Source organism: Gallus gallus, chromosome 10 (genome assembly GCF_016699485.2).
Source record: "Gallus gallus isolate bGalGal1 chromosome 10, bGalGal1.mat.broiler.GRCg7b, whole genome shotgun sequence".
NCBI lineage: Eukaryota > Metazoa > Chordata > Aves > Galliformes > Phasianidae > Gallus > Gallus gallus.
Window position 1 is genome coordinate 5655174 of NC_052541.1, and position 25672 is coordinate 5680845.

The window sequence follows — 25672 nt, forward strand, 5'->3', positions numbered from 1 at the left end:
TTGCACGAGATGAGCTATTATCAGCTAGTTTCTTAGTAGTGTTAAGTAAACAGTGATATAGTCTAACGACTCAGCCTGACTCCTTTCCCTTGCGTCCAGGCCAAACAAGTGTCTTGCTGGCTCCATCTGCTGGGCCCTGATGATGTGAACGATACAGTGAAGCTTGGCTGGACACACAAGGAAGGAACGTGTCTAAAACTGAAGCACTCCATGCATGTCATGGAGACAGTGAGAAAAGAGATGGAAACATCCATCCCCACAATGCAGAAGTGTAAAGACTAATGGTTTGTTTGGGGTTACATTAATGATGGCTTTTCTAATTGTTTTAGGACACAGAAAACAACCCAAACCAATCAAATTTACAAGAGAACACAAATCTATATAATGTTGGCTTTTACTTTGGCATGTGCTGGTGTACAGGAAATGAGACCTTGAAGATTGTATTTATCAGACTGAGATAAACTAAGTTAATGAATTATGCATAAAACTCTAAATGGTTTCCCAGATACAGAAACAAAAGGGTTGCTTCTGAAGTAGCAGACCATGAAAGATAATTTCAGACTTTTAGAACACGTGTTATTCATGCATTCCAGGCAACAACTCAATGGCTGATGACTGAGCCACACCTGCTGGACTTTGAGGACTTTTCCTTCAACTGTCTGCTGCCCCTTAAGTTCATCTCTTTTTCACAAAAAGGTAAAAAAAACAAAACAAAACAAACAAACAAAAAAAAACCTCACAAGGCAGCTTCTTATTGGGCACTCTGTACTGCACAGATTACTTTTTTTAAGTAGTCACATACCTACAGTTAAGAATGTGATTTTCTGGCTCAGGTGCTTGATGCATTTAAGGAAGTTCATGTTTTTAGCCAAGTTACTGTGAGACATCATTTTGGGGGAAAAGAAACAAAAAAGGGAAGTGTGTTTCATGGGAGTGATGGTACTTCCCACTGAAAAGGGCCTCTGCTGTTGTGACACAGCTTTCTCTATATCTGAGAGTGCTTCAGTGTTCTAAAACCAGACAAGACAAATTGAGAAGCCATGGAAACAGTGACTAGGATGAGAAAATATTTGCTTTCCTTGCTCTCTCTTCTGCCATGTTTGCATGAATTCTTAGAATAACTGAAAAGAAACTTCTAAAAAATTTCATTGTGATTCCAAGATTCTCCACAACTTAAGTATATTCTTTAATGTAACCATAGGGAATACAGATATCAGGGCAATATGTGAAGATTAACCTCAATACATTGAAATGCTGCACAATCTAATAGTTATAAATTCTAAGAGTAAATAGTTTAGTGCTGTGGACTAACTGAAGGTAGTTAATTGCAAGTTGTACGCTTTACTGTAGGGATGTCGCACGATCTTTTAATTTTACAGAAGATGTATTAACACCAGATTTCTGAAGTTAAAGAGAAATGTTTCCTAAATAGAATTATTTGCCTGCAGTCTATGATGCAATTATGCCTAGCTGCAATATTTTAATTATGATTTCCATTTGTAATCAAGTATTACAAAAGCATGAGAGAGGGACTAAGATCTCATTACATATAAAAAAAACAATCTGTCTGAACCATATACCAGGAAATGGAATTAGAAACCTATCAGTCTATTACAAAGATACGAGGGGAAGACACCAGAGAACTGTGAAGATTTGGACCAACTGGCAACATTATGATCCCCAAACAAGCTGTGAGATGCAGAAATGTGAAGCACTGTAAACAGTTCAAGAAATCAATTTGTGGGAGTTCAAAGTTATAGTGAAGTTTGACACAGAATGAAAAACTTTATACATACCTGCTCTCCAGAACTAGTTTCTTGGGAACTCGTGTCACATAGTGGTTAGTGGTTTTGTGACTTTGAGAAAGTGTCTTGTCAGTTCAACCAGATGATAAACTATATTTTGTGAGATGCTAAGCACAGGCCAAAGAGAATAGGCAGACAGACAGACAACTGCAACTCCCAAAAGGAAAAGGAGCAGCTCAGGTGAGCCCAGGTTAGTCAACCTTATCTGATATCAAATGTCTCAATGTAGTTTGTTTAAATAACATATTTCAGCATAGTAAGTGTACAACTAAACCCAAAATGCTTCATTTAAATATTTGTCAAAATGTATTTAAAATACCTCATAATCCTTGCAGAAAATGACTTTGTTGCAGAAATACCATTAAATTCCACGTTTGTGCTCAAATATGCCTTGGGAAATGCCTTGCTGAATAATGACATTTTTTAGCTGTTTAACCAGAGTTTATTGTGACGACAGTTATGTTGCTAGATATTTGTTTCTTTTCCAATGAGCAAGAAACACAAACCAAAATATCTCCAACCAATACCATTGTTCTTGTTCCTGAAGCAGATGGAAGTTACAGGTGTTGATCCCTCTTAGTATTTGTTCTATTGTTTAGTAATCAGCCTGGTACTAAGTTAAGTGATAAGAAAAGACTTACTGGCCTACACCCAAAATCTAAAAACGAGTATGAGCATGCTCCTTTTTTTGACATAGCTTGGCCTTCTTCTCTTTTGATAATTACTGCCATGAGAGTTAGTATCAGCCTTCTCTAATCTGCTGCCATTGATTCTTAGAATGACAAACTGTGGCATGTGAATGCAATAATGTCATACTCTCTTTGCATGTTAGCCAGTGCTAGAAAAGTAAAGCACAGCTATCTGTTATTTTAGACTTAAAAGGCTGCATACACAATCATTTAATCTTTTTACTCATAGCTAGAGTTTTAGAAACACTTTGCCATATCGCTTTCTTACCTGTGACACAGCACCGTCACCTTGGGCAACCAGTAAGTCTCTAATAGGAATAAAGCCTGTAGTAGTCCATAGCAGCGAGCAGGCTTAGTAGAAGGAATTAGGAATTAGCTTTTTCTAATACCCTGAGTAGTCGTTTGAACATCCTCTAGCAGAGCTAAAAGAACCTCTGCATTCTAAGGGCTATGGAGAAGACTTTGCTTTTAAATTGAATGTTATCTTGGCATAGCTAACAAGCACCCCAAAATAATGGTACTTTCTCTGAGTCCCACAAGGTAGGTGCTTCTCATTTTTCTATTTTAAGGAAAACAGTAAGGTAAAATGAATAGGTTGTACGTAACTGAGAAAAGAAATGTGATACTCTCTTCCACACCGTTGTTTCAGTGGCTGTTTGCTTGATTCAAAGGTCTTTTGTGCAGTGGGATGCTAAAAGCACTCATTCTTCATTTAAGTGAGCTGAGAACTACTTGTTTTTATCTAAGTGATAGAATGCTAAGCACAGCTCTTCAGTATATCTTCAGAATCTTGAACTTGAATTCATCTTAAGCAGTTTAAAGTAAAGGTATTCTTTTAATTCAGTAACGTGTTATTTACCTGGAATTTGTTAACTAAATAAAGGTTTTCTCTGTCTTTTTAAATTTTGTTGAAAGAAGAGAGGTACTCTTTTTCAGGGTTTTAAAATGAGTAATGAAAGTGAATTTTTAGCCATCCAAAATATGCTTGAGGGAGCAGTACAGAGGTGCACATATCTTTTGATATGTTTTTGCTATATGCTACAAGATTTGAAATGAACTAACTGCATTGACCTGGTGTTCATTCTGTTGAGCTGTCACGTTGATCTCTTCTGTCTTCCTTGACCTGAACCAAAGGGATATGTTTCATAACATCTGCAGTTCATCTTGCTTTATCAGCCACACTGAGATGCTATAGTTAAATAATTTTGCGAAGAACTCTGAAATTCTCCAGTGTGTTCATTATGAGGTTTGGAGGTCAGTTTGTGCTTGGAAGTGTCTCAACAGAGCAGGTGATTTGAGGGTCATGCAGATTTGCTGAAGGTGATACAGATCACATCACTGCCAATCTCCAAAGCTTTCAAACTCTTTATTTTCTAAAAGTTTCATCTGAAATATTTTATTGTTCCAGTATCTCACAGTAAATAGGGGTTTAAATGTTACTCAGCTGCTTAATTATTCATTGCAAAACAGCTTTTGTTAAAAATGCAAACTTTTCCTATTCTGGCCACTTTAAAAAAAAAAAAAAAGAAGAAGAAGAAGAATGTTAGCAATGATCCTTGTAACTCATCCCTAGAAATTCTAAGGGACTTCCTTTCCTAAAAAAAAAAAATAAAAAAAATTAGACATAATTATGTCAGGACAAATATCTTTTTGCGTCGTTTTAGTTGAACAGATTGAAGGAATAGATTGTCACAATCTAAGATGAGCAAGTAACAGAAAACCAAATGATATCCACACAGTAGCTTCCCTTGGATGTGTATTAGTTATGTTGCTGCTGAACTGAAGCTTGGCAGCTGGCTTAGCTGCTAGCCAGTCTTTGAGTGCCTCAAGGATGAGAAACAGCCTGCATCTCATTGCTGCTCCAGAGGTGTGAGAAGTTGGAAGCTTTGCATAACTCAGTGAGCAGCAGTCGGGAAGTGAATGGCCTTGCCAGCTTCGTACTTATCAGCATGCATAGAAATCAAACAGATCAGTGGCAACAATAAAACCTCAGTCTATTGTGGTTGCATCTGCTTCAGTTGTGGGGACTTTTTTGCTGGGAATTAATGCAACCATATACATTCTAACTAATACAGCTCAGACATTCTCTCTATAGCACTAGTTATCAATTTCAGGTAAGCTGAAGGGGAAATCTTTGAATATTCTTTCTACTTGTAGCTTCTCATTAATTTCTTACTTGGTATACAGTTTTCTGATAATAACATCAATTTGAAGATATCATCATGTGCATTCACCCTTTCCTCAGATAGCCACGTTTGAAAATTAAAAGCTTGAAAGTAAGATGTGGGCAAACACAGTTCTTGCAACAATCCATCTTGCATGGACATTTGGGATACAGTGAGGATTAAGCAAAGATCAAAAAAGTCTCACTCTCACTCATCTTCAGGGTAATGTGTCTGCAAATGGAGTCAGTCAGGAGCGCAGTCATCAGGAGTAATTGCACCTGTACCTGTTCAAAGCTACAAATGGTTGCTTTCAGTCTTGTTCCCATTTAAATCTGGTTGTCAGGCTTCCATCACAGACAGTTTAAAACCTCTTCCATCAATCTAAGACCAATTTCTGACTGCAAAAATACTAATGGGTAATGTTTCCATTTCAGTGTGTTTCACTTTGGGATTTTTTTCACTTGCAGTTATAACTAGATTTGTCCTGATAAAATATGCCTTCGGTGTTGAGTTCCCTGGGTTTCATTAGGGAATTTGACTCTTGTTTATGGAGTTCAAAGTATGATTGCTGCCTTAAATATGTTTTCTCCTATATATATATACATATATTTTCAGCAGAATCTTGTGGGAAGTCAGATAGTAATGTCCATTTAATTTCCAAGTTAATTTCATTAAAAAAACCCAACAATAACAACAACAACAGAAGCACAACAGTTTCACTTTATGGTAGTACCGATGTAATAATTGTTGGCATGATCCCAGAAGGCTTAGACGTGGACCCTATTAAACAAGGTACTATTCAAACACAGTATAAGAGACGATCTATTTAAGTGCAATCGAAGAACCAAGTGGAATCCTTAGACTGGATCAATTATAATATGGTGGTTACAACTGACAACCATGTAATAATTGCATTATTTTGTCCTTTAGTCAATTTCAATTCTTCTGTTAAAATGCACATATGCTGAGAATTACTTAGCTACAACGAATCACTATAACAACAGTTTGTAACCTGACAATGGGACCAATCCTCTGAGTTCTGGAAAAGCCTAGTTCATGCCAACTTCATTAAAGGTGGAATTCAGCCTACTGCTGAGGACTGGCATAATGCCAGTCTGTGCTTAACTCTTCTCTAAGTCCTAAAACATGAAGTGCTCTTGTTTGTGAGCTCTGGTAAATTTGTCCTGGGGAATTCCACACTTGCAAGTTATGTAGGATTGGGCCAAGACAGCTGCCAGTAGTTGCTAAGGGAAAAAGAAAGAAGTAACATGTTCTGTTGCATAGCACAAAACACAGTACATCTTGGTGAACTAAAACTTCTTCTGATATTTTCTTCATCTTCTGTCAAATTAGTGTTGGACTTCTTTACTTACAAATTTGCTCTGAAGACCCTAATTGTAGAATATAGAAGACTTTCTTTCAGTGCACTTCTATTGTCCTGTTGCATGTGAAATTTCTCAGACAAGTGAGGAAAGGTGTTTTGAGTAGATCAGTAAGTAGGAATTTATTGACTAGATTTGTGTGTATGTATGTGTACAAACACAAACTGAATGTATTCATTCTTACTTTCATGCTTTATCTCTTCTTGATCAAGAGCTCTTTAAGAATGTACTTGAGTCCCCAGATGCAGATGGTCAGAAGTCACTGACTGGAAAAGAAGTAGTTTGATGACACTGAGCAGGGAGCAAGCACCCATTTTGTAGTGTGGTGCCCTGGTGACTGTGGTGCAAGGAGTCTACCAGCAGGAGAGCAGTAGACTAGTTACGTTTGCAGTTAAGCAAAGTCAGCAGCTGCTGTATTCATGTGCAGAGAAGCACAGTGAGTATGCTGTTACTCATCAGAGCTGCTCCAGTTCAGAGCTTCCAGTTGCTTGCAGTCTGAGCACAGTATTTCTCTGCCAGCCAAAGGGAGGATGTCCCACTGCCGACAAGGGGTCTTTGTGCTGATGTGCAGAATTTCTCTCTTCTGGAAGCTGTCTGCACTGCTTTTCTCAGACAGAAAGTGAACTCATGGAGTCTGTTTGAGTCTTTAGTGTAACACTCTTCTGCTCTCTTTTATATAAGCTTTATTTTTTTCATGAATGTACGCAGTGTAGTTTAAAAACCTGCTTATAGAGCTCTTGCTTTATGAAGCCACTTTCAGGTCAGTTCGGTGGTGCAGCAGTAAATGCTCCAATCATTGATGTAGCCACAATCAAGTTTTGCACATGGGAGTTTTTCCCAGCTTAGTGAGTAAACATGCAGTTTTAGCTGACTGGAGAAAGATTAGTTTACATCTGAGGGCTTAATCTATGACATAGACTAATCTTGATGTGATCCTATTACTGCAAGGTCAGGTGGGATTTTACTAGTGTTTGATTGTCTAAGTTTGCTCATTTGAATCCAGCCTGGGTGGTTTGGAGCTGGTTTTTTTTTTTTTTTTCCTTCCTTACCTGTGGCTCTGAGACACTGTAGTCAGGAAAAGGGGAAACAATCCCAACCACGAAAATGTAAGGAGATTGACAATTGAAGGGTAATATAAAAGGAAGGATAGAAGCCTCTACCCAATTATGTTATCCCTTTATCAATGTAACATTAAAATGATTTGTGTAACTTGAGTTGGTCGCTTTACTGTGATAAATGTTCCTCATGGAAACAGATAACATGTAACTGAAGGAACTGGGAAAGGAGGGAAATTTCTGCTGGGCAGAGGGCTGGGTCCTGTCTCTACTGCAGCTAGCTTCCATTTGCTTCGTAGCATGAGACAGCATGGCAGGCTGGTGGCTGTTATGTTTAGGTCTTCCTGGTAGTGATCACTGGAAACAGAAAGCTTCTAGTCAGCTACAGATCAATGGCACCTCTCACCTTTGAGCATGAGTGGAACCTAATTTTCTAATGAGCAGATAAGAGGGGTAAGGTGCCTGTGGGAGTGTATGATATTGTCTGCCTTCAGCTGTCCCCAGAAATCAAGACAAAAGCTCAGGGGTTTTGCTCTGTTCTTCTATAGAGATTGTCAGCAAAAAGCACAATCACATTTATTGTCTAGTGTTCGGTAGACACATTAGAGAAATGGATTTTTCTCCTAACTGGGTTCTTAATATCTCCCCTAATTTAATTAGATTCCACTTCCTTGAAGCACATTTCTTTTTCTAACAAATTTCTGTCAACAGAAAGCAAAGAACCGCCATCAGAATACGTCCAGTGAAAAGCTAAAACTTGGTGTACTGTCACAGGCCATGAGCTAAGCAATGAGAATAAATGAGGATCAGCAATACAGCGAGAGGTGCTAAGCTCTGCCAGATGAGACCATCTAGGAGATGCTGATTCATTACTCACTGATGTGTGAGAGATTACAGAGCTGTGTTACCTCACTATCATCTGTGACAGGTAAACTGAGCAGTAAAGAGGCCTTCTAGTGCTAGAGATTGAATACAGGGGTGGGATCAATCCTATTGTATTTATATTCATCTTCCTTTGTTCTTACCTCTGGTGATATGTGAACTCTGAAATAAAATATTTGATTTGAGTAGACTACTACTGCCCCTCTTAAGCAAGCAGTCTATTAACAGCTGAGGAAATGACGTTCCCAGCCAACAACATTTTTTTTCTTTTTAGTAAGTTTCAGTTTCAGGCAAAGTACTTCTTATCAAATCTGTCCACATTCTAAAACTCATTCCTATGAAGAACTTGTGGACTCATTAATTCAGTTGAGAATGTTCTTGTGAAAATGTAGGGACTGTCTGCTCACCTATTTTGCAAACAAAAAACATAGTTCCATCTGTCCAAGGACTCCCAGTGATTTTACAAATATCAGGGAGTTAAGGGTCTTTGAATAGATTTAAATGTTTGCTTCTTTTATTCCAATGGAGAAACTTGCACGTTGATTCCATAGAAAATCAGAGTCATGGCCAGGAAGAGAGGGACAGAATCAGATATTTACATCTGTGTTTTATGTTTAATTCTGACCTGCGGCTGATCTGTATTTCATATTCTCATTCTTTTTACATCAAAATATACTGCTTATTCTTCCAGGTCTTCTCTAATAACAATTGCTATTATTTAGACCAAATTTTTGTTATGTATGTATTTAATTTTCTCATTTGAAAAGCCATTTTCACAATCAGTGCCAACATGATTGTGTGTAATACCGATACATTTTGGTTTAGGAAAAGTCATGAGCCAACTAAATTCATTTTCTTACAGTGGTTTGGTTTGGGTTTTTTGTTTGTTTGTTTGTTTTTTGCTTGTTTTTCAAACAAAGATGGACATTTTAGCAGATCTATGACCTTTTTTATCAATCTAATATAATGTGAAAGGAATTAAATATTAGACTTCTTAACTCTTATATTTTCTGAAGGAGGAAAAACAAAATAGAAAATATTGTGCTTCACCTTCAAGAAAATGTATTCTACAGAATATCCACCAGAGGGAGCTTATGATGCTTTAATAGCAAGACAAAATAAGGAAAAAAAAAATGTTCCTGGTGAGACACAAGTTGCGAGTTAGCCAGATGGAGTTAAGAAGTACTCATCATTGAATATACCAAATGGATGTTGTACTTCTAAATATTTATTTGGCATTTCACAATGGAACATAATTCTATGAATAAGAGAACTGATAGACTAGCATCTACATCGGGAAAGTACTGCCTTCTATTAGAACTGGGAGCAATTAAATTACCATCCAACAGTTTCTTCCTCAATCTCAGAAACCAATGGAGCACAGTAGATAGCTTTGTTTCATTGTTTAGCATGCTGCAAGTGAGCAGATTTCCAGCTCTCCTGTTGCTCAGTCCTGTCTTGTTTCCCAGGGCAAGGAGTGAACTTCTGTCACCTGTTGTAGGTGTTGTCTTGAGATGGGGAGCAGAAGTAAGCTACTTGCTTCCAGGTTTATGGGCTCGTTCATTTAGTCCTGAAATCAGTGGAGTTTGTGGACTGATATCTAATGATACAATTTCAAAACATACTTATGTTTAAATTCTTCTGTTTTATGGTCTAATTTCCTTATCTGTCTCCTTCACTGTCTTTTAAAGTCCTCTGTTACTAAGTGGGTAAGAGAGATTCTTTCAGTCTTTATTTTGGTTGCTGGTAGACAATGAAACACTGAATATATCTAACTAGCTTTGTTTGAAACCCCTGCATGGCATTGAAAAAAGTGACAATTTTTTGCTCAGTTAAACTGCAAAAGAAAAATCTTAAGGTTACTGTCATGAAATCCAGTGCTCATTGAAATCCGTGTAAAAACTCCCTTTGGTTTTAAGACTGCAGTGCTGAAACTAACTGCTGTCAATGTTTATACAGTATATAACTTTTATATTGAAAGCCCACCACCAATGTTCAACAATTCTGCTCTTGAAATCAGTCTTTTTGAACCTTGGACGTAGGACCACAGCTCACACCCACAATGGATTCCTGGTACTTCCATCTAGCTTCTGTTTGTTGTTAAAATAAAAGGGCTATCATTTAATATTTATTAAAGAATTTAAGTGGCTATGATAATGTACAGACTGCCTAAGCTGTGTCTTGTGCATGGGCATTTTTTCTCCTATATACATTTCAAAGGAACTGAACAGATACAGTCATGAATTCATCAGTTCCAGAGGTAAATTATACACACATGAGGAGGAGGATTTTTTTACTCCTGTTATAACAAGTCAGTCATTTCCAATTGTAACTCCTGTTGTGTAATTATTCATATTAGTTTGCTGTTCAAGACATGGTGATGTTTTTCATTTGTTTCCATCAGCATCTGTCATGAAAAATTTAGTAGCATGTTGAACTGGGCTTTGAACACAACATAAATGATAAACTGCATTGCCTCCTGTAATGATTGAGAGTCCGTGAATGATTTACTTATAGCTCACCCACATGAGTTTTAAATCACTGGTAATGCAAGTTACTAGAGAATTATTGTTCTTAAATACAACATCCCCCCCCCCCCCCCCCCCCCCCCCCCCCCCCCACACACACACAGAAATGGATTCCATATTTATTGAAACCTTTTTTTTGGAAACCTTCCTATTTTCCTCACAAAACTAAACCCTAGTAGTTTCACCAGAAATGCTACTCTTACAGGAACTGAATTTTTTTTTTGTACAGGAATATATCCACGTATGGCATCATAGACCCATTTCTTTTTGGTGGAAGAGGGTAGTCAGCTGTACCAGTTCTACTGTGTTCTTAGGTTCATGAGAATCTAACTGGGTCTGGGTTTAGTTCTACTAGTACTTGCATTAAATCCCAAACCTTAAATTTCCAGTACTTGCCCTGGAACTAACACAAATTGATTTTAATGAGGATCTGTCTCCATTCCTTATTTCTACACGGTAATGCTTTACCTGCGTCACTGGTTGGAGAACTGATGAGTGAAGTAGGCTTCAGATAAAAGGTGTTATTTTATCCAGACAGAAATATTTAACAATAACTGTGTTTAAATAAACTTCCAAAAATTGGCTCTGGTATCTTTAGAAGTTTTGAGGAAAGGGACAAAATGACAGCATTCTTGTAAGCCACAGATGTGTTTCTGTGAGAGAGATTATTTAGCACTATTTCCTTATCTGAACTGGATATCTAATGTCACATTTTAAATTTTGAAGAGCAGCTACTGGCAAAGTACTCGCTATGCCAACTACTAGAAAGCTTGGTACTAGTTCAGTGGCTTAGGTGCACAAGCCAGCAGAACCAAGCACTCTGTGGATGCATTGTGTAGACAGAGATTGTTTTCATTCTCTTGGTACTGTTCTCTACCTTTTCATATACATGTCAAAGAAATAAATAAACATGGAAAAAGAATTTCAAATTTTCTTTTCCCCATCTTCTGCCCACAAAATAATTTGAGAACTCTGCAGTACATTTACATTTAATCTCTAGTAACCTGGCATCTGAACTCAGCATTCAAACTGAACCACTGCTCTCTTTATTTACTTTTTTTTTTTCCCTGTAGGGCTTTGCTTATTCTGTTTTAGTGTCACTAAATTATCTCTTCACAGCTGTAAAGTTTAATTTGCATACAAAATCTTTTTTTAATTATCTACATAGCCACATGTGTTTTAAAAAAAACAGAAGTCAACAAATGCATTTTTCTTTCCCTAGCTGAAAGACCTAGCCTTTTACAGGCTGCCAGGATGTGTCAAGTGATTCCTCAGAGCACTCCCAAGGTGATTATATATGTGCCACCAGCTGTGTCATTTGGATTGGAAATTGAACACAATGCAGTAGGGAATGAATCTATTGTCTAGTTTTCACCTTTTTGAAAACAGAAATGAGATGTCACGTGTCAGTTTTATGTTGTCTGAATTTTGTTGTATAAGTTAAATGATATTTAAAATCCTTTTTTTTTTTTTTTTTTTTTTTTTGCCTAGGTTACAACAGCATTGTTTTGAAGATATGTAGTTTACAGAAAAAGACATCAACTTTTCTTCACCCAGCAGATACCAGTACCCAGCAACCTTCAGTGTACTCATTCTCATGGTAGGTGACTACTGTTGAACAGTATTTTGTCTATACTTCACTTCAGGGATAGAAACCAAAGAATCAAGAGCAGCTGAAATATGTAATGCCGAATGCAAATGAGATAAAACAGTTAGGAACATTAGTATAAAACTGGGGCTGCGTGAACTCTTGAAGGGAATTGAAGACATGGTGCTCTCACTGTAAGTTTTGTTGTGCACAGGAAGTTATATATGGTTTTTATTGAACTCGATGTAAAACTGTCTACATGTACCTTATTTCAGTCGCAGTTATTCAGAACTAAGAAAGATGCTAAGCTCTGTATTGCAAAATTATGAATCTTTTTTTGCAAATAATAAGTGCACTTTGACTAGAAAACCATCACACTTCCAAGGAAAAACATCATAATTTCATGTATTGCTTAAGTATCTTCAAAATATGAAAATTCAGAACTTCTGTATTTTGTCTTTTGTATTTAGGGATGTATAACATTTTTTGTTTGGCTGGTTTGGTTGCTAGTTCCCCTCCACCCCTGAACTCTGCAAACGTACTCCTTATTTAGGTCTTATTCAGGTCAACATTAAAATGAGAAATAATAGGCCTGCCTATAATGTGGAAAAACATGTTTTAATTCTGAACTTCATGTCATCAACTGACCAAAAAGGAAGAAAAAAAGGGATTTTGAAACTGAATGATAATAGTTGTAGTAGTAGAGCTGTATGATAATAACCAGTTGTTCAAGGTGGGTTTTTTTCATCCCCTAGTGTCTCTCTCATCATCTGGACCTCAGCATCTTTCTCTCTAGTTTGGTATTAAGTTATTGTACCCTGCTGTGGAGCATTACCGCTGACTGTTCTGCATCTCTGCTGGACAGTGCTGTATTTATAGTCATTAGATTCTCTATTTCTCTGTATCCCTTCCTTTATTCCCTTGCTCTTTATGTATTAGATATTTGAAAGTACTTGTAGCACTAATGCAGAAGCACTCAAAAGAACAAAAAAGAAAAATGTAAAGCCTAATTATTTCTTTTTTAGCAAACACAGGGAGGAAAACTGTAAAAAAAAAAAAAAAAAAATCTGAGAAGTGTGTTTTTTCTAAAAGCCATAGACTTTGTAATGGACTGTGGATTTGCGGTGGGGCATTTTGCTGCTTTTGGCTAATAATGAGACCTAGCAGTTAGTTCACAGCTTTCTGTTTTTAGTACATAAAAGTAATGCACTACTTCTTTGATCTATGTGATTTTCAGTCAGTGAATCACAATATGTAGATGTTGGGAATGGAGAAGGCTGAAAAATGTTTCAGTCTGAGGAAATGAGAAAAGTAGGACAGTGCTGTTATTAGACCACTGAGAAGCCTGTGTAACTAAACAGTACTAGTCTTTCAAATGTTAAAAAGATTGTTACTGTTTGAAGTGTGCAAGGCTCCAGATTAAGGCCTGTTAGTGCCTAGCTTTGTTTTCCTGTTCATCTTTCAAAAGTGAATTTACTGTGGCAAAATATCTGATTTGGAAATCAAATGAATCAGATGAATTTCTTGCTTCTTTCCTTTAAGTTGATGATATAATGTTCTTCACTTTCTGCTCCATCTCATTTCAAGTGGGCTATCCATCTTCTACTATGGAGAAACTGTAAAAAGTTTCCCTGCAGCTTTTTATGCATACTGTAATGAGGGGGGAGAAAAAGATTGGAAGAGGCTGGATTCTTGAAAGTTAAAAATATGTTACATAACTGAACTGGCTCTGAAGCCAGCCTACTCATAGGAAGTATACAAATGGGATTAATCGGATCAAATATTCTTGGAGAGTAATTATGTTTCCATTTATTTTCAAACTGGGAGAGTAGCAGGTTTATCCTGCTGGTAACTGAAAAACAGATGAGTTTCTGAGGATGTGAAAGTCTTTAATAATAGATAGTTTGCAGCACCACAGTGATTTCAGACTATCCTGGCATACATGTCCTCATGCAGGAAAACTCCTGATGAAGTAGAAAATCAATTTGCTTGTTGGGACACTTGTGCAGATACTTTGGTCACGGACTTTGATAGTGAAGTATCTTGCAAACTGTGCAATTTTTTGCATTTCAGTTGCTCTTCTATGGGTATGCATAGTTTGGTGTTTTTCATAATTTATTTGCCAATTGATTTGTTTCTTTTTCCAAAATACTGAAGGTGATCAACAGACATGTGCTTTCATGTCACCGGTTGTTTAGATACAGAACCAGTTTAAGGGTCTTTCACTTCCCTGCTGTGCCAGATTCTCATCCATTGCCAGCCACATCCTGTTGCAAGAGATTACCACTCTTTCCTCCTCCAGTGCTAATTAAACCAGATCATTACACAGATCTGATGTAGACCACGCAAACTGTTAAATCATCTCAACTGATGAAGTGGAAAACTCCAAGGAGAGACAGGAACCTTCAGCAACAGTGTTTGTTTAAAGGGATTGCTAATGTGAGACCAGTCCTAAAACTGCAAGCTGTTTTGGAAAATCAATTAAACTTGTGCTTCTAAATCATGAGAGCTGATGAAAATGCCAGCATGGTGTGTGTTTCCATTCCTTTAGTATAGCGGGATCCACCCCCACAGTGTTAAATAAGCACAGCGGGTACAAGAACATCAGCAAAACTTAGCTGCCTGATTTTTCAGCTGGGGTTAGTATTCAGCAGGATCTGTTTCATTGACTGTTGATGGGCTTTCACCAGGCTCTTGCAAGGTCTCCTGCTGCTGATGACTTGTGAAATCCAGCGTGATCCTTAAAATATATTAAAAAGAGTATACAGGGAGCTTTGGAAAGAAGTCCTAGAATCACAGATCCAAGACAAAAAAGTGAATGAATTTGTTATTCACATTTTACACTGTATCCTGGAGAAGAGAATCATATTCTGAATTTCTGCATTCTGAGAGAAAATGGAATGCTTATTTTCCTTGGTTTTTCTTGAGTTTAAAGAATTGTTAAAAAGGAAGACTTCTTTTGTTATGCTTTAGTATCTATGCCCTCCACTTTGTGTTCCACTAACCCAATCCCCAAATTATTTGAACAAATGTAGAAAGTGATTCTCCTGCTGAGAACAGAACTTTCACTTACTCATTTCCCAACAAAATTGTAGCCAGCTACTTGTCTTCCCCAGTCTGGGACATCCAATTTCACTTTCTTGATTATGGCAGTGTTGACCAGGAGATCAAAATAAATACATCTCAGTCCATTAGCCTCTTCCATGTTGTTTTGGTTTAGGTTTGAACACAGTTATCTCTGCCTCCTCTAGGCAGCTGGAAGCCGTGTGCCTGGCACCTACTCCATCTTTGCAGAGGTACAAAGGGGTTGAAGCTAAACACCCTATGTAAATAAATAGTATGATTGTGCAAATCCTTTGTATTATTGATATTTCCTTATAGATACAACCAGGCAGATTAGCATGCCCCGTGTATATTTCTGAAATGTCTCTCTTGATTCTCTGTGCTCTTGTCCATGTTCTTCTTTAAACCAAACTCTCTTACAGATTCCTTACTTTGAGAAAACAAGTGTTTTTGGAGCTACTTAGATAAATCCTAGTCAATAATAATTCCACTGGTCTTTTAAAACACTTTGTCTCATCCTCATTTGTTGTTTATTCTTTAATTGCCTCCTTTTGCTTTCACTCTGCATATTTGGGCATAATAGTACTAAATATATGAATGAAGGTATTCATGGGAATCTGTAAATGTAATACATGGCACACATTGTTTGTTACAATCCATATGCTCTAATTGACTAAAATCTAACTTGTGATCTTATGGGTTGCTTTCTTTTACAACCTTACGTGTACTGCAGTCACACTCTCTGTCAGCAGTTACCCTTTAGCATCACACCAAGCCTGTAACCTATAGTCTGCTGAGGACCATCTGCTCTTTTCATGTGCCTTTCTACTGATACCAAAATAATTTCCATCTGACTGCCCTGTGCTTTGCACAAATAAAAACCTTTTGGGCTGCTGCTTCTAAAGTAGATTTACCTTCAATCACCATTTATTAAATCTCTGTCCATTAAAAACCATAGCTTGCAGAAGCTGTGTGCATTAAGCCTGATTATAGAGACAGTAGAGAGAAGAGGGAGGGGGACAGCAGTACATTGCCTTGTTTTTCTACTTGTCTGTGTGGCTGGTAGCACTTGTGATAGGGTGCGTGTCAGAACAGGAGTCTCATTTCTTGGCTTTGAATTTGTTTTATGCATCTGTGACTCTTTTTATTTAAGATATGACTTAATGATTGTTGATCTCAGGAAAAAGACTGCTCAGACTGTATGACTAAAATCAGAGTTTTCTTTGGTGGTGGGGTACTAGGTTCCTTATGGAGGGTAAGGGCCAGGGGACTATGAAGGGAAGAGGAGGAAAGTTCACAGGTTCCTTACGGAGGATGAGCAGCTCCTTCAAACGCACTTCATTTAAGGGCTCAGCATCTGGATCACAAAAGGTAAGCTTGCAATTACCCAAATAGCACAAGGTGAGGGCAGCATCTGGAGATACAGTTTGTTTGCCCTTTGGTTTTTTTCCTTACTATGGGAGTTCTTTCACAAGTGTGTGCTGTCTTAAGGATCTTTGGGATAAATATCACCGAATAGGACTAGAGTAATTATTCCTATATGTAGGCAAAGTCATACTTTACTGACTATTGATATTTGCTGCCCATGCTAAGTTTAGATGCAATCAATGAGAAATCTGATAAGATATATAAAGGGTTTTGTTGTGATTCACTGAACATCTGCAGCAGACAGACTATACGATATACAGTTTGTGGTTATATTGTGTGCTTTGCAATATATGAATAAAAAAAGTCAACGAGGGAGAAAGATAGATGATTGCTTTATAATATGTACGTTTACTCTGTTCTTGTCATAAGCTCACTAGTTGTAAAAGAGTATTAAGGCTTTTTGGTAACCAACGAACTACTCAGATTTTAGCTATGAAGGGATTTTGAATATATCTTTTGACCATGGATTGATGGATTCATTTGGAACAAATGTAGACTTAACTTCAACTCAGGATTATGTAAATTGCATCTCAACCGACCTTTCTCAAATTGACTCCATTCAAATAATGAGAAATACATTTATCTTCTCTTCTAACCTCTCCAGACCTCTTACCTTTAATTTCTGCTGATCATCGTAATGTTAATGTGATGGATTCTAATTAGAAGGGTGAAAGAAAGTTTGAAAGGGTAAAATTGAGGGAAGAAAATGTCTAGCAGCATCCTGGGGGGAATGTTACTGACACAAGCAACTAATTATCTGTAAAAATGTTAAAAACAAATTGTTCTATACCATATGAAATATTGCCTGTTCTATTATTGCAAGAATGGCTATGTCTGGTCTGTGGAGATTTTTTCAGCAAAGACTGATGGTCATGGGCATCACAAGATGAACAGTAAGTGATGAGCAGGGATAAAATCACTGTACAGCCTTTATAAAATAACTGGGACCATATCTCTTCAGTCTGCTGAAGAGACTGTCATCAGTTTGCATGTAGTGTCCCTAATATAGGCCATATTACAGATGCTGAGTGCTATAAAAAAAAGTATTTCAGTTGTAACGTCCTTGTTCCCAGGCCCCTAGGACACTTAAAAGATAAAGAAAAAGCTCTAAGCATTTCCAATGGGTTCTTTTTTTTTTTTTTTTTTTCTGCTGATAGGCGTAAAAGCACAGTGGCAGGTTACAATGTCAGCTAATACTTAGCTAAAGAGTCTCTTTGTGTAACTTTTCTCATTACTTGCACCGTTACCTCTTCAGATATCTAGTGGCTGTGTAAAGACTGTGAAAAAACAGGCTGTCCTCCAAGACATTTCCATTCTCACGCACAACTGTATACTGCTTGCTTTGCCAACTGGATAACTTCAGACATTAACAGTAGTTCTTGGGTTGTTAACTTTATTGAGTAATACAAAGAGTAATACAAAGAAACAATTATAAAGAAAATGAAAGATTGGAATCTCTTCTTTAAAATGCTCTTTTCTCTATTCATTGCCACAGATCATAGTAGGAAGTCCATAATGTATGCATAGTGCTCCAGGTGCAATCAGCTTCTATGTTCATGTTCACAAGTCTATCTGTAAAGAATATAGAATATTGTTTCCTGAATGGAATAAAGTCAGAATGAAAAATCAACACGAAAATTGCTTAATCTTGTCCCTTTACTCACACAGGTAAGGCTAGACAAAGAAAGACAGAAGGAACACGCAGTTTTTGTTTTTCATAATGAGGCTAGATCTGTGATTATTTTTTTTTTTAAGTAATTTTTCAAAAGCTGCAAATTCCCTTCATGTCTTACTTGTTACAGTCTTTCTAACTCTTTTGTTGTTTCTTCAGATGAGATATCAGGAAGAAATTCCTTACTGTCAGGGTGGTGAGGCACTGGAACAGGTTACCCAGAGAGGCTGTGTATACCCCCCCCTGGAATCATTCAAGACCAGGCTGAGTGGGGCTCTGAGCAACCCGGGCTAGAGGGAGATGTCTCTGTTGTACTGTCAGCATACATGCAAGTGGAAGCCATCATCTCTGGGAATTATTATGTTGTAGAAGGAAATTTGGGTGTTTTTGTGCTCAGGGAGAATGTTTTGCAGTGAATGTGAAGTTTTGCTAATGGTATAGCTGAAAAGAAGGAATGAAACTAGTCTGGAATGTGTGTGTTTTACAGGGATTTAGTGCTTTTTGGATCCATCAGAAAAAAAACTCAGACAGGAAATAATTATATCTATACACTGTGGCTAAACATACGGATCTGTAATGATAATTTCACCTTATTTTTCCCTTTTAACGAGTGGATGTTTTTCTGATGAGTGTGTAACAGTGTGGCCCTGGTGCATGATTTTGATGCTGTTTTTTACTGCAGTAGGGCTGAATAGCAAGAGTAATTAAAATGTCCATCTCTACTCTGCTTAGCCTTCCCACTTTTGATGGCAGTCCTCCAGAGGAAGATGGTGTTATTGAGCAGTTTTACAGAAATAGCTATCGCTGTTTGCTCTGCAATTAAAGGCATTATTCTGTACCTCAGTAATCAAAGTTGTTGACAAAATGTACCTACGGTGATTCATTTGCTGTTCTTCTGAATAGAGAAACGTTTTATGGAAGCAGCTCTGCCTGTTATTTCTGTTTGCATGTAATTTTTCTATGCTTGTAAATTCTCTGCAACTATCTGTTTTAGGATCTACTTAATACAAGATTTCCAGATGCTCAGATATAAGCTTTTATAGAGACACTAATGTATTTTTAGTTGCTTTATTGCTCACATAGTTATCCTCTTCCTGGCTATCAAATGCAGTGTAAGAAAAAAAATGTCTGAATAACAATATTGAATTTTATTTTTTTTATTTTAAATACTGTGTCTAATAAAGTTATATAATCATACATTTAATTTTGTACGTTTAAAAACTCAGCTTAGAAAATGGCATAATTGCTGTTATTACTATTTTAAAGGTATCACAGTATTACCCAGTGAATCATTAGAAAAGCTTTTGTGAACTACAAAGGGGGGAGGATTCTTAGACCTCCAGACTAAGACAAATAATTTGTCATATGTTTTGTAAATTAGTTAATATAAATCCCTTTAAGTTAGTTGCACATATTAATCTTGCATTAAATGCTTTGTTTTCTTGCTTATCGTAATATTTAACTTCCAATTGGAAAAAAAAAAAATTAATAGGATGAATTTACTTTCTGCTCCTGAACTCTTTATAAAGAAACTGTGATTTCCTTCAAATTACCATACCTTCTGATTGTTTATAAAAGATTAGTTCATGGGTTTACTTGGAATTGTTACATGCAACTGTTTAATATTACAGTTATGATTAGATAGATCACATGGTAACAATGGAATCGTTTTCACAAGCATTCCTTTACAGTATTTCAAACCTCTTTTTTTCCCCAGCATTTCTGCTGTGACTAAGAAATTCTTCTTCTGCAAACATTTTAGCCATTGCCTCATTGGCTGAGGAGATAACTGCTGTGTTGTTTTTATTTCAGCTCAGGGAGTCAGATGACTCATAGAGGTGAGAAGGTAGTTTGCATTGTTTTAGAAGTAAGAATCTGCTGGCTCTTTTACTGAACCATGTTGCTGATTCAACAATGAATCAGTTTAGAGTTGATTTGGTGTCTTAATGTTCTACAACAAATTGGATGAGTGCATTGCAAGAAACAGTATGTAATAGAGGATGTTAGAGAAGTGAGATCAGTGCCAGCTGATCTCAGCAGGAGTTGGAAATAAATCCTTTAACCCTCTAACCAGGATACACAATTGGCCAAGGGAATTATAAAGGTTTTGTTTTTCTGTGACACACAGTACAAAGGAAGAATTTATCCAGTTTGAAATACAGTTCTGCTAGGAACCTGCTGTCCTGTGAACTTCTCAAGACTTTACTTTAAGGTACAGGTTTTAGGAGTCTCTTATTTGTTGCCAGGAATTGTTCATAAGGAGCTGAATCTGTCTTCTGCAGATATGAATCACCATGTGGCTAGGCATGTGATAGTGCAGTAAGCAACTTCTCCACAAGTCAGTATACTGCAGACGTTCTGCAGGAGCAGATGGTGTGTGCATACGGCAAGAAGTATGTGATCTGTAGCATGAAGGAAAGGTTACTGCAAAGGCATGGAAGCTTGCTGTTCAAGACAGGCTGTCAGCATGGAATCAGAGATAATACTTCTTGCAGTACGTCAGGTGTTAAAACTTTGTGTACTTCTGTCCAAAACACTACCTATGTACAACTACTGTGGTGTGTCTTCCAACAGTAAGAATGTCATAGATTTTGCTGGACATCTTTGGTAGTCTTCAGTGAGTTTGAGCACAAAGGTTTGGCAAATTTTAAAAACTGATGGTAGGTAATACTTAAAAATAAGTGTGTGTGTTTCAAAGAACACTGGTATGTCTGGCCAAATACTGTTTGAACCTCAGAATTTCTGGCAAATGCAGACTGTCCAGCAGGATAAGATCATGTATTAAGAATTGCAAGTGTCATGGTAGGTTTGGGGTCTAGCACTTAACATAACAATCATATTCCTATCTAACACCTTTCACCCCCTTTTAAAATTTGAACAGCGTGTGAATAACATATACATAAATGCATCTCTGAAAAACTGTATGTTATTAGCCTACTACAAATGGCTAGGGCCAGGAAAGAGAGTTTTTTAGATAAGATTAAATTGCTGAGCCAGTGTAATTTGGCGGATTGTAATTGCAAGGCTAATAGGAAGCATTTCTGGACTCTGTTTTACTAGCCATGGCAACGAAGGCAAGAATTTAGTACCAACATTCCAAAGTGTTAGGAAAAAAACGTGAAGCTGATAAGGGAACAGTAGGAGAGCTTTACTTTTTCATATTGCACATGAGCAGAGTCTTCAATTTTTAGAAGTGATATGTTTGAATTATTCCCTAATGCCGGACTTTGAACATGAATAATTGATATTGATGAAACTAGTGGGAAGAACAGAATCCTCCCCCAGAAGTTGCATGGCATATACTGGATGTCAGAATTTCCCTGTCAGTGATGTTTGATTTTTAGCAATTTGTGGTTATTCTGACTAGCTGTTTATATGCCTTACCAGCAACTGCAGGATTCACGTGCATCTGTGTCTTTCACAAGTGTGCTTCACTGACAGCTTCCCAGCAGAAAGTTCCCCAGCCCTGATTAGAACACCAGCCCTGCCATGGAGGCTTGGTTCACACTTCACCTCTTGCCAGTCCATCTCCCCGAGTCCTGTCACTGAAAACCTGCAAACAAGCCTTAGTCAGTTTTGACTAGGGAAAATCAGAGCAGAAGGCCTTGAGCTATTGCTTGCTTTGAATGTAGTTCTATAGAAGACTGCCATGGGTGCCTACCCAATAAAAACTGAAACAAATGCTCATGCGTGCTGCAGAGCTCTCTGACTTTGAAATGTAAAGAGCAGCCAGTATTTATGTAAGAATGCTTCTGAGATAGAGAGGGGATTTAAAGTAGCAGGAGATATACGGAGTGTGACTCTAAGGGATATCCTGCCCTGGGTGATTACCCCCTTTGTTTTGTCTAGGAACAGTGTAGATAAAGAGAAAGCGATTTGCAGAAAAACAGCATCAGTTTCTATCTCATGTAGTGATTGTAGTCATGTAGTCATCTCATGTAATGACAAATATAGGTTATGGTAATTACTGCTCTCCTGATTAGTTTAAATAATCAACCATTGTTTTCATGAATAGAATTTTTCTTTCTTTTTTTTTTTTAATTTCAGTCTCTGCATTTGCAGCATCTACCAAAAGAGATGAAGATCCTTTGTAATTTAGTGAATCCTTAAAACTCAGATGAAAAACATAAATGACAGGGTATTGGAGCAATGAGAATGCATTGAAAAAGAGAGAGTTTATAGACAAGGTAGTGGATTGAATCAGCAGCTTAAGTTCAACTTTGTTACTAGCTTTGCCATTCACTCTACTCTGTCAGTTTGGGCAACTCGCTTTCCCTTTGCTTCCTGTTCTATCCTATGTCTCTTGCCCACTTTACAGAAATATTTTCAGTTGCACATGGACCCCAATCTCTATTGCAACTTCCTTGGTATACACCAATGGAAAAGCTGGAGCTGGATAAAAGGAACTATTTTTTTTTTCTCTGGGAAGCTAGTGAATAGTTCTTTTGATTGTGTGTCTCCCCTTCAAGCCTCCATTTAAGTAATCTGTGATGGTAGTTTGCTCATGCAAACTCTCTCCAGGGTTGCCAAACATCAATTTTTTCTTGATATATGTGTCTGCAATGAAGATACTCTTTCTCATTTTGAAAAATGGAAAACTAAGCTAAACCTTGGCCATCCAACAGGATAAAAATAGAAAGCCAAAATAAATGAGCTATAGATAAACAGTGAAAAGCAAAATCTCCACACATCAGCAAAGAACAGGGAGAAAAGAGTCATTTTTCCTAGAACACAACATGCAAAAGAACGTTCTTCCACATGGTGGGAAGGTGCAAGGGCACATTTTAATCCTGTTTTTATGTTTTACAAGTTTTCCAGAAAATTGAATAAATACTGTCCAAATTTTTAAATAGATTTTAATTACCCAAGAATAGATAAACTGAGGCTTTCCAGTCAAAATAATTTGCTTGTACACAGGGTAGAGAAGAATACAAATGAGAATCTTTAAAGTACTTTCATAATGTATATAACTTGAGGATTCACTGCAACGACCTTTGGAGCAGAGATGTATGAAGGTCAAATGGAAGATTTTACATAGATCACTATCTTTTATGAAACCAGCTAACAGTCTGACTGTCCTAACAGTAAAAACAGCTGATTATTCTCGTTTTATCCTTTATGATTTAAGATCTAGCTATGGGCAAAACAAAATAAAAAGATGAAACCCATCCTCTTCATTTAATTAAAAGTAAGCAACAAGATGAACTGCCTAGAGGCTTATATTTGTGCCCCAGTTTTACTGCCTAATATGTACATAATCTTTTGTGCTGTGAATACCTCTATCTTGTCTTTCCTTTTGCTAGTTGTTAACAAGAAGAGTCTTGACATGAAGCTTGGAGGTGTCATTGCCAGGTTAGTCCATCTGTTTTAGAGATGGGAAGAATCCTGCAGACAGTCATTAGCAGGGTGAAATGGGAAAGCTTGATTTGTGCTGGGAAGTGACAAGAAGAGGAAAGTGAAATCACATTTTAAGGAACCTTTTATTTGGGAGGAGTAAAAGTGACAAGGAGTGAAAACTAATGTTCATCAGCAAATGAAGATGAGGGTAGAGACTGTTAGAACGGGTAACAGTGTCTGTGAAAGACAATTGTACGTGCCATACTGTCAAAGACAGAGGCAGGTTTGGGAAGCAAGGAGGGAGCTGAGCAGCTGAAGCAGATCAGGCTCCCCAGATGAGGTATAGGCAGACTGAGGAATAGGAAGCCACTGAGAACTTGAAAGTTTCAAGAGAGTGTGAAAGCAGTGGCTGCAGAGGAGGCAGTGTGCAAATTGCAAGGAAGAGTGGGAGATCAGTGAATCATGCAAACCCAGACTAACGAGCTTCTTTCTTCACCATTTAGGCTGTGCTATAAAACTAGTGCATGTGATCTGAATGAACTTCACATTTAACAATGTCAGGAGACTGCAGGTATAGAGAACATAGAGTTTCTGGTGACAATGTCAACTGATTTCCCTAGGGTAGCTAGTACAGTCTCATCTAAAGCTCAAGAAACTGATTAGAAGCTTATTTTTAATGGTAATTTTATATTCTTTAATGGATAATTCTGGCCTTTTCTGCTAGTAATCTAACTATTTCTGTGCAGGGTAATACTTGCTGTGATTTTAATAACGTTCCACTGACATGTGATTCAACAGGACTTTCTGTAGAGTCTGCAGATGGATTTGGCTGTGAAGTGTATCCAACAGCGATAACAATTTCTCCTCTAAAATCTTGGCTTATCTTACAGGGTTGTTATATTGCATTGGAAAATATTATGTTCAGTGTTGTGTTTTGTTAAAATTCTTTTACAATACTAAATAATCCTCACTAACACTCCATCAACTAGACCATATTAACTGTTTTTAACTGGTTTGTTCCCTGCTTCAAAAGAAAGGAAATTACATGGGCTTGAACTTCCCATGGGAGAACACTCATTATCAGTGGATATCCTTTTTTTGAAGTAGATTACAAACTGTAAAAGTGTTTTTTTACAGTCACAATAAAAACTAACTAATCAGGTGACTACTGTGATAGACACCGTCTCTTCCTAACATAACTGCCTTAGATTTGAAGGATGAAAATGAAGGTAATTTCACCACTATCTCCTCCTTTCTTCTACCCTTTTCTGCAGATATGTTGTGAAACAGTATCAGCTTGTATGATGTCCTCTTGCAAATGACATGAAAAGGCAGCCTTGTGGTATAAAGATTAATCTCTAATAATAGCACAGTAAAGATGTAACAGCTGGTATGGATTAATATTCCTTAATATCTGCTTTCATGTGATTAATAGCTGTATGGCTTAAGCCTCTACCAGTGGAAAGCTAACAGTGGTTACTAAGCTCTAATAAATGTATCATTTGTAATTTTTTTTTTAACAGAACATTTAAAAGTGAAATGTTCTTTCTTTTACATTTCTACGTTTCCTGGCTGATTTTTATTTCTGCCCCTTACCAATTTTTCTCTCACGGGTCATGTATTACAAATGTTCATTACAACATTTGTTCAGTGGCTCATCCTCTCAAAACTGTTCATGACATAATTAAGCAGTAAATCAATTCACGGGTAAAGAGGAATGCTTTAGGTTTTCGCCTTGATGTTCACATTATCTAGTAAATATCTACATCTGTTGCTACATTTTTGGTAGAGATTTTAATATTGTGTTATAGAAAAGCAAAAACTTGATGAGTATGGAACTGATGAGCAAAAAGTACATTTGAAAGCTTTTTGAAAAAATTAATCAGTATGTGATTAACTGGATTAATGCTCATAGAACAGTGCATGCTGTTTTCAAGTTACATCTTTATCACTTAATAATTGAAGCTCAATTCTCCCAGACGTTTTCTAGCTATGGAGATGAATTTACTCATTAAACTGACAATCAAAAATCCAGGTGGGAATCAGGCATACTGCTTATGAGCCTTCTCTATTTGATG

At 37.2% G+C, this 25672-nt stretch overlaps 1 protein-coding gene and 1 long non-coding RNA gene across 5 annotated transcripts in view; one reads left to right on the plus strand and one right to left on the minus strand.

The window, feature by feature from the left end:
- The window catches only part of TRPM1 (transient receptor potential cation channel subfamily M member 1), a 130639-nt gene that overhangs the window by 36688 nt on the left and 68279 nt on the right, over positions 1-25672 (plus strand). For 3 of the 4 annotated variants that reach the window (XM_046899254.1, XM_040706834.2, XM_040706835.2), the window contains exons 4-5: positions 594-8024; positions 11998-12106. In XM_046899254.1, the coding sequence (XP_046755210.1) occupies positions 12104-12106 (3 nt within the window). In that variant the 5' untranslated portion in view covers positions 594-8024; positions 11998-12103. Of the gene's footprint in view, positions 1-593; positions 8025-11774; positions 11794-11997; positions 12107-25672 lie in introns of those variants that run through there. The other variant, XM_040706833.1, reaches the window with a different exon arrangement.
- LOC121113485 lies at positions 17958-21859 on the minus strand. Its single transcript, XR_005862818.2, has 2 exons — positions 21642-21859; positions 17958-18157 (listed from the first exon to the last, which is right to left on the minus strand). It is a non-coding gene; the product is annotated as an uncharacterized LOC121113485 (long non-coding RNA).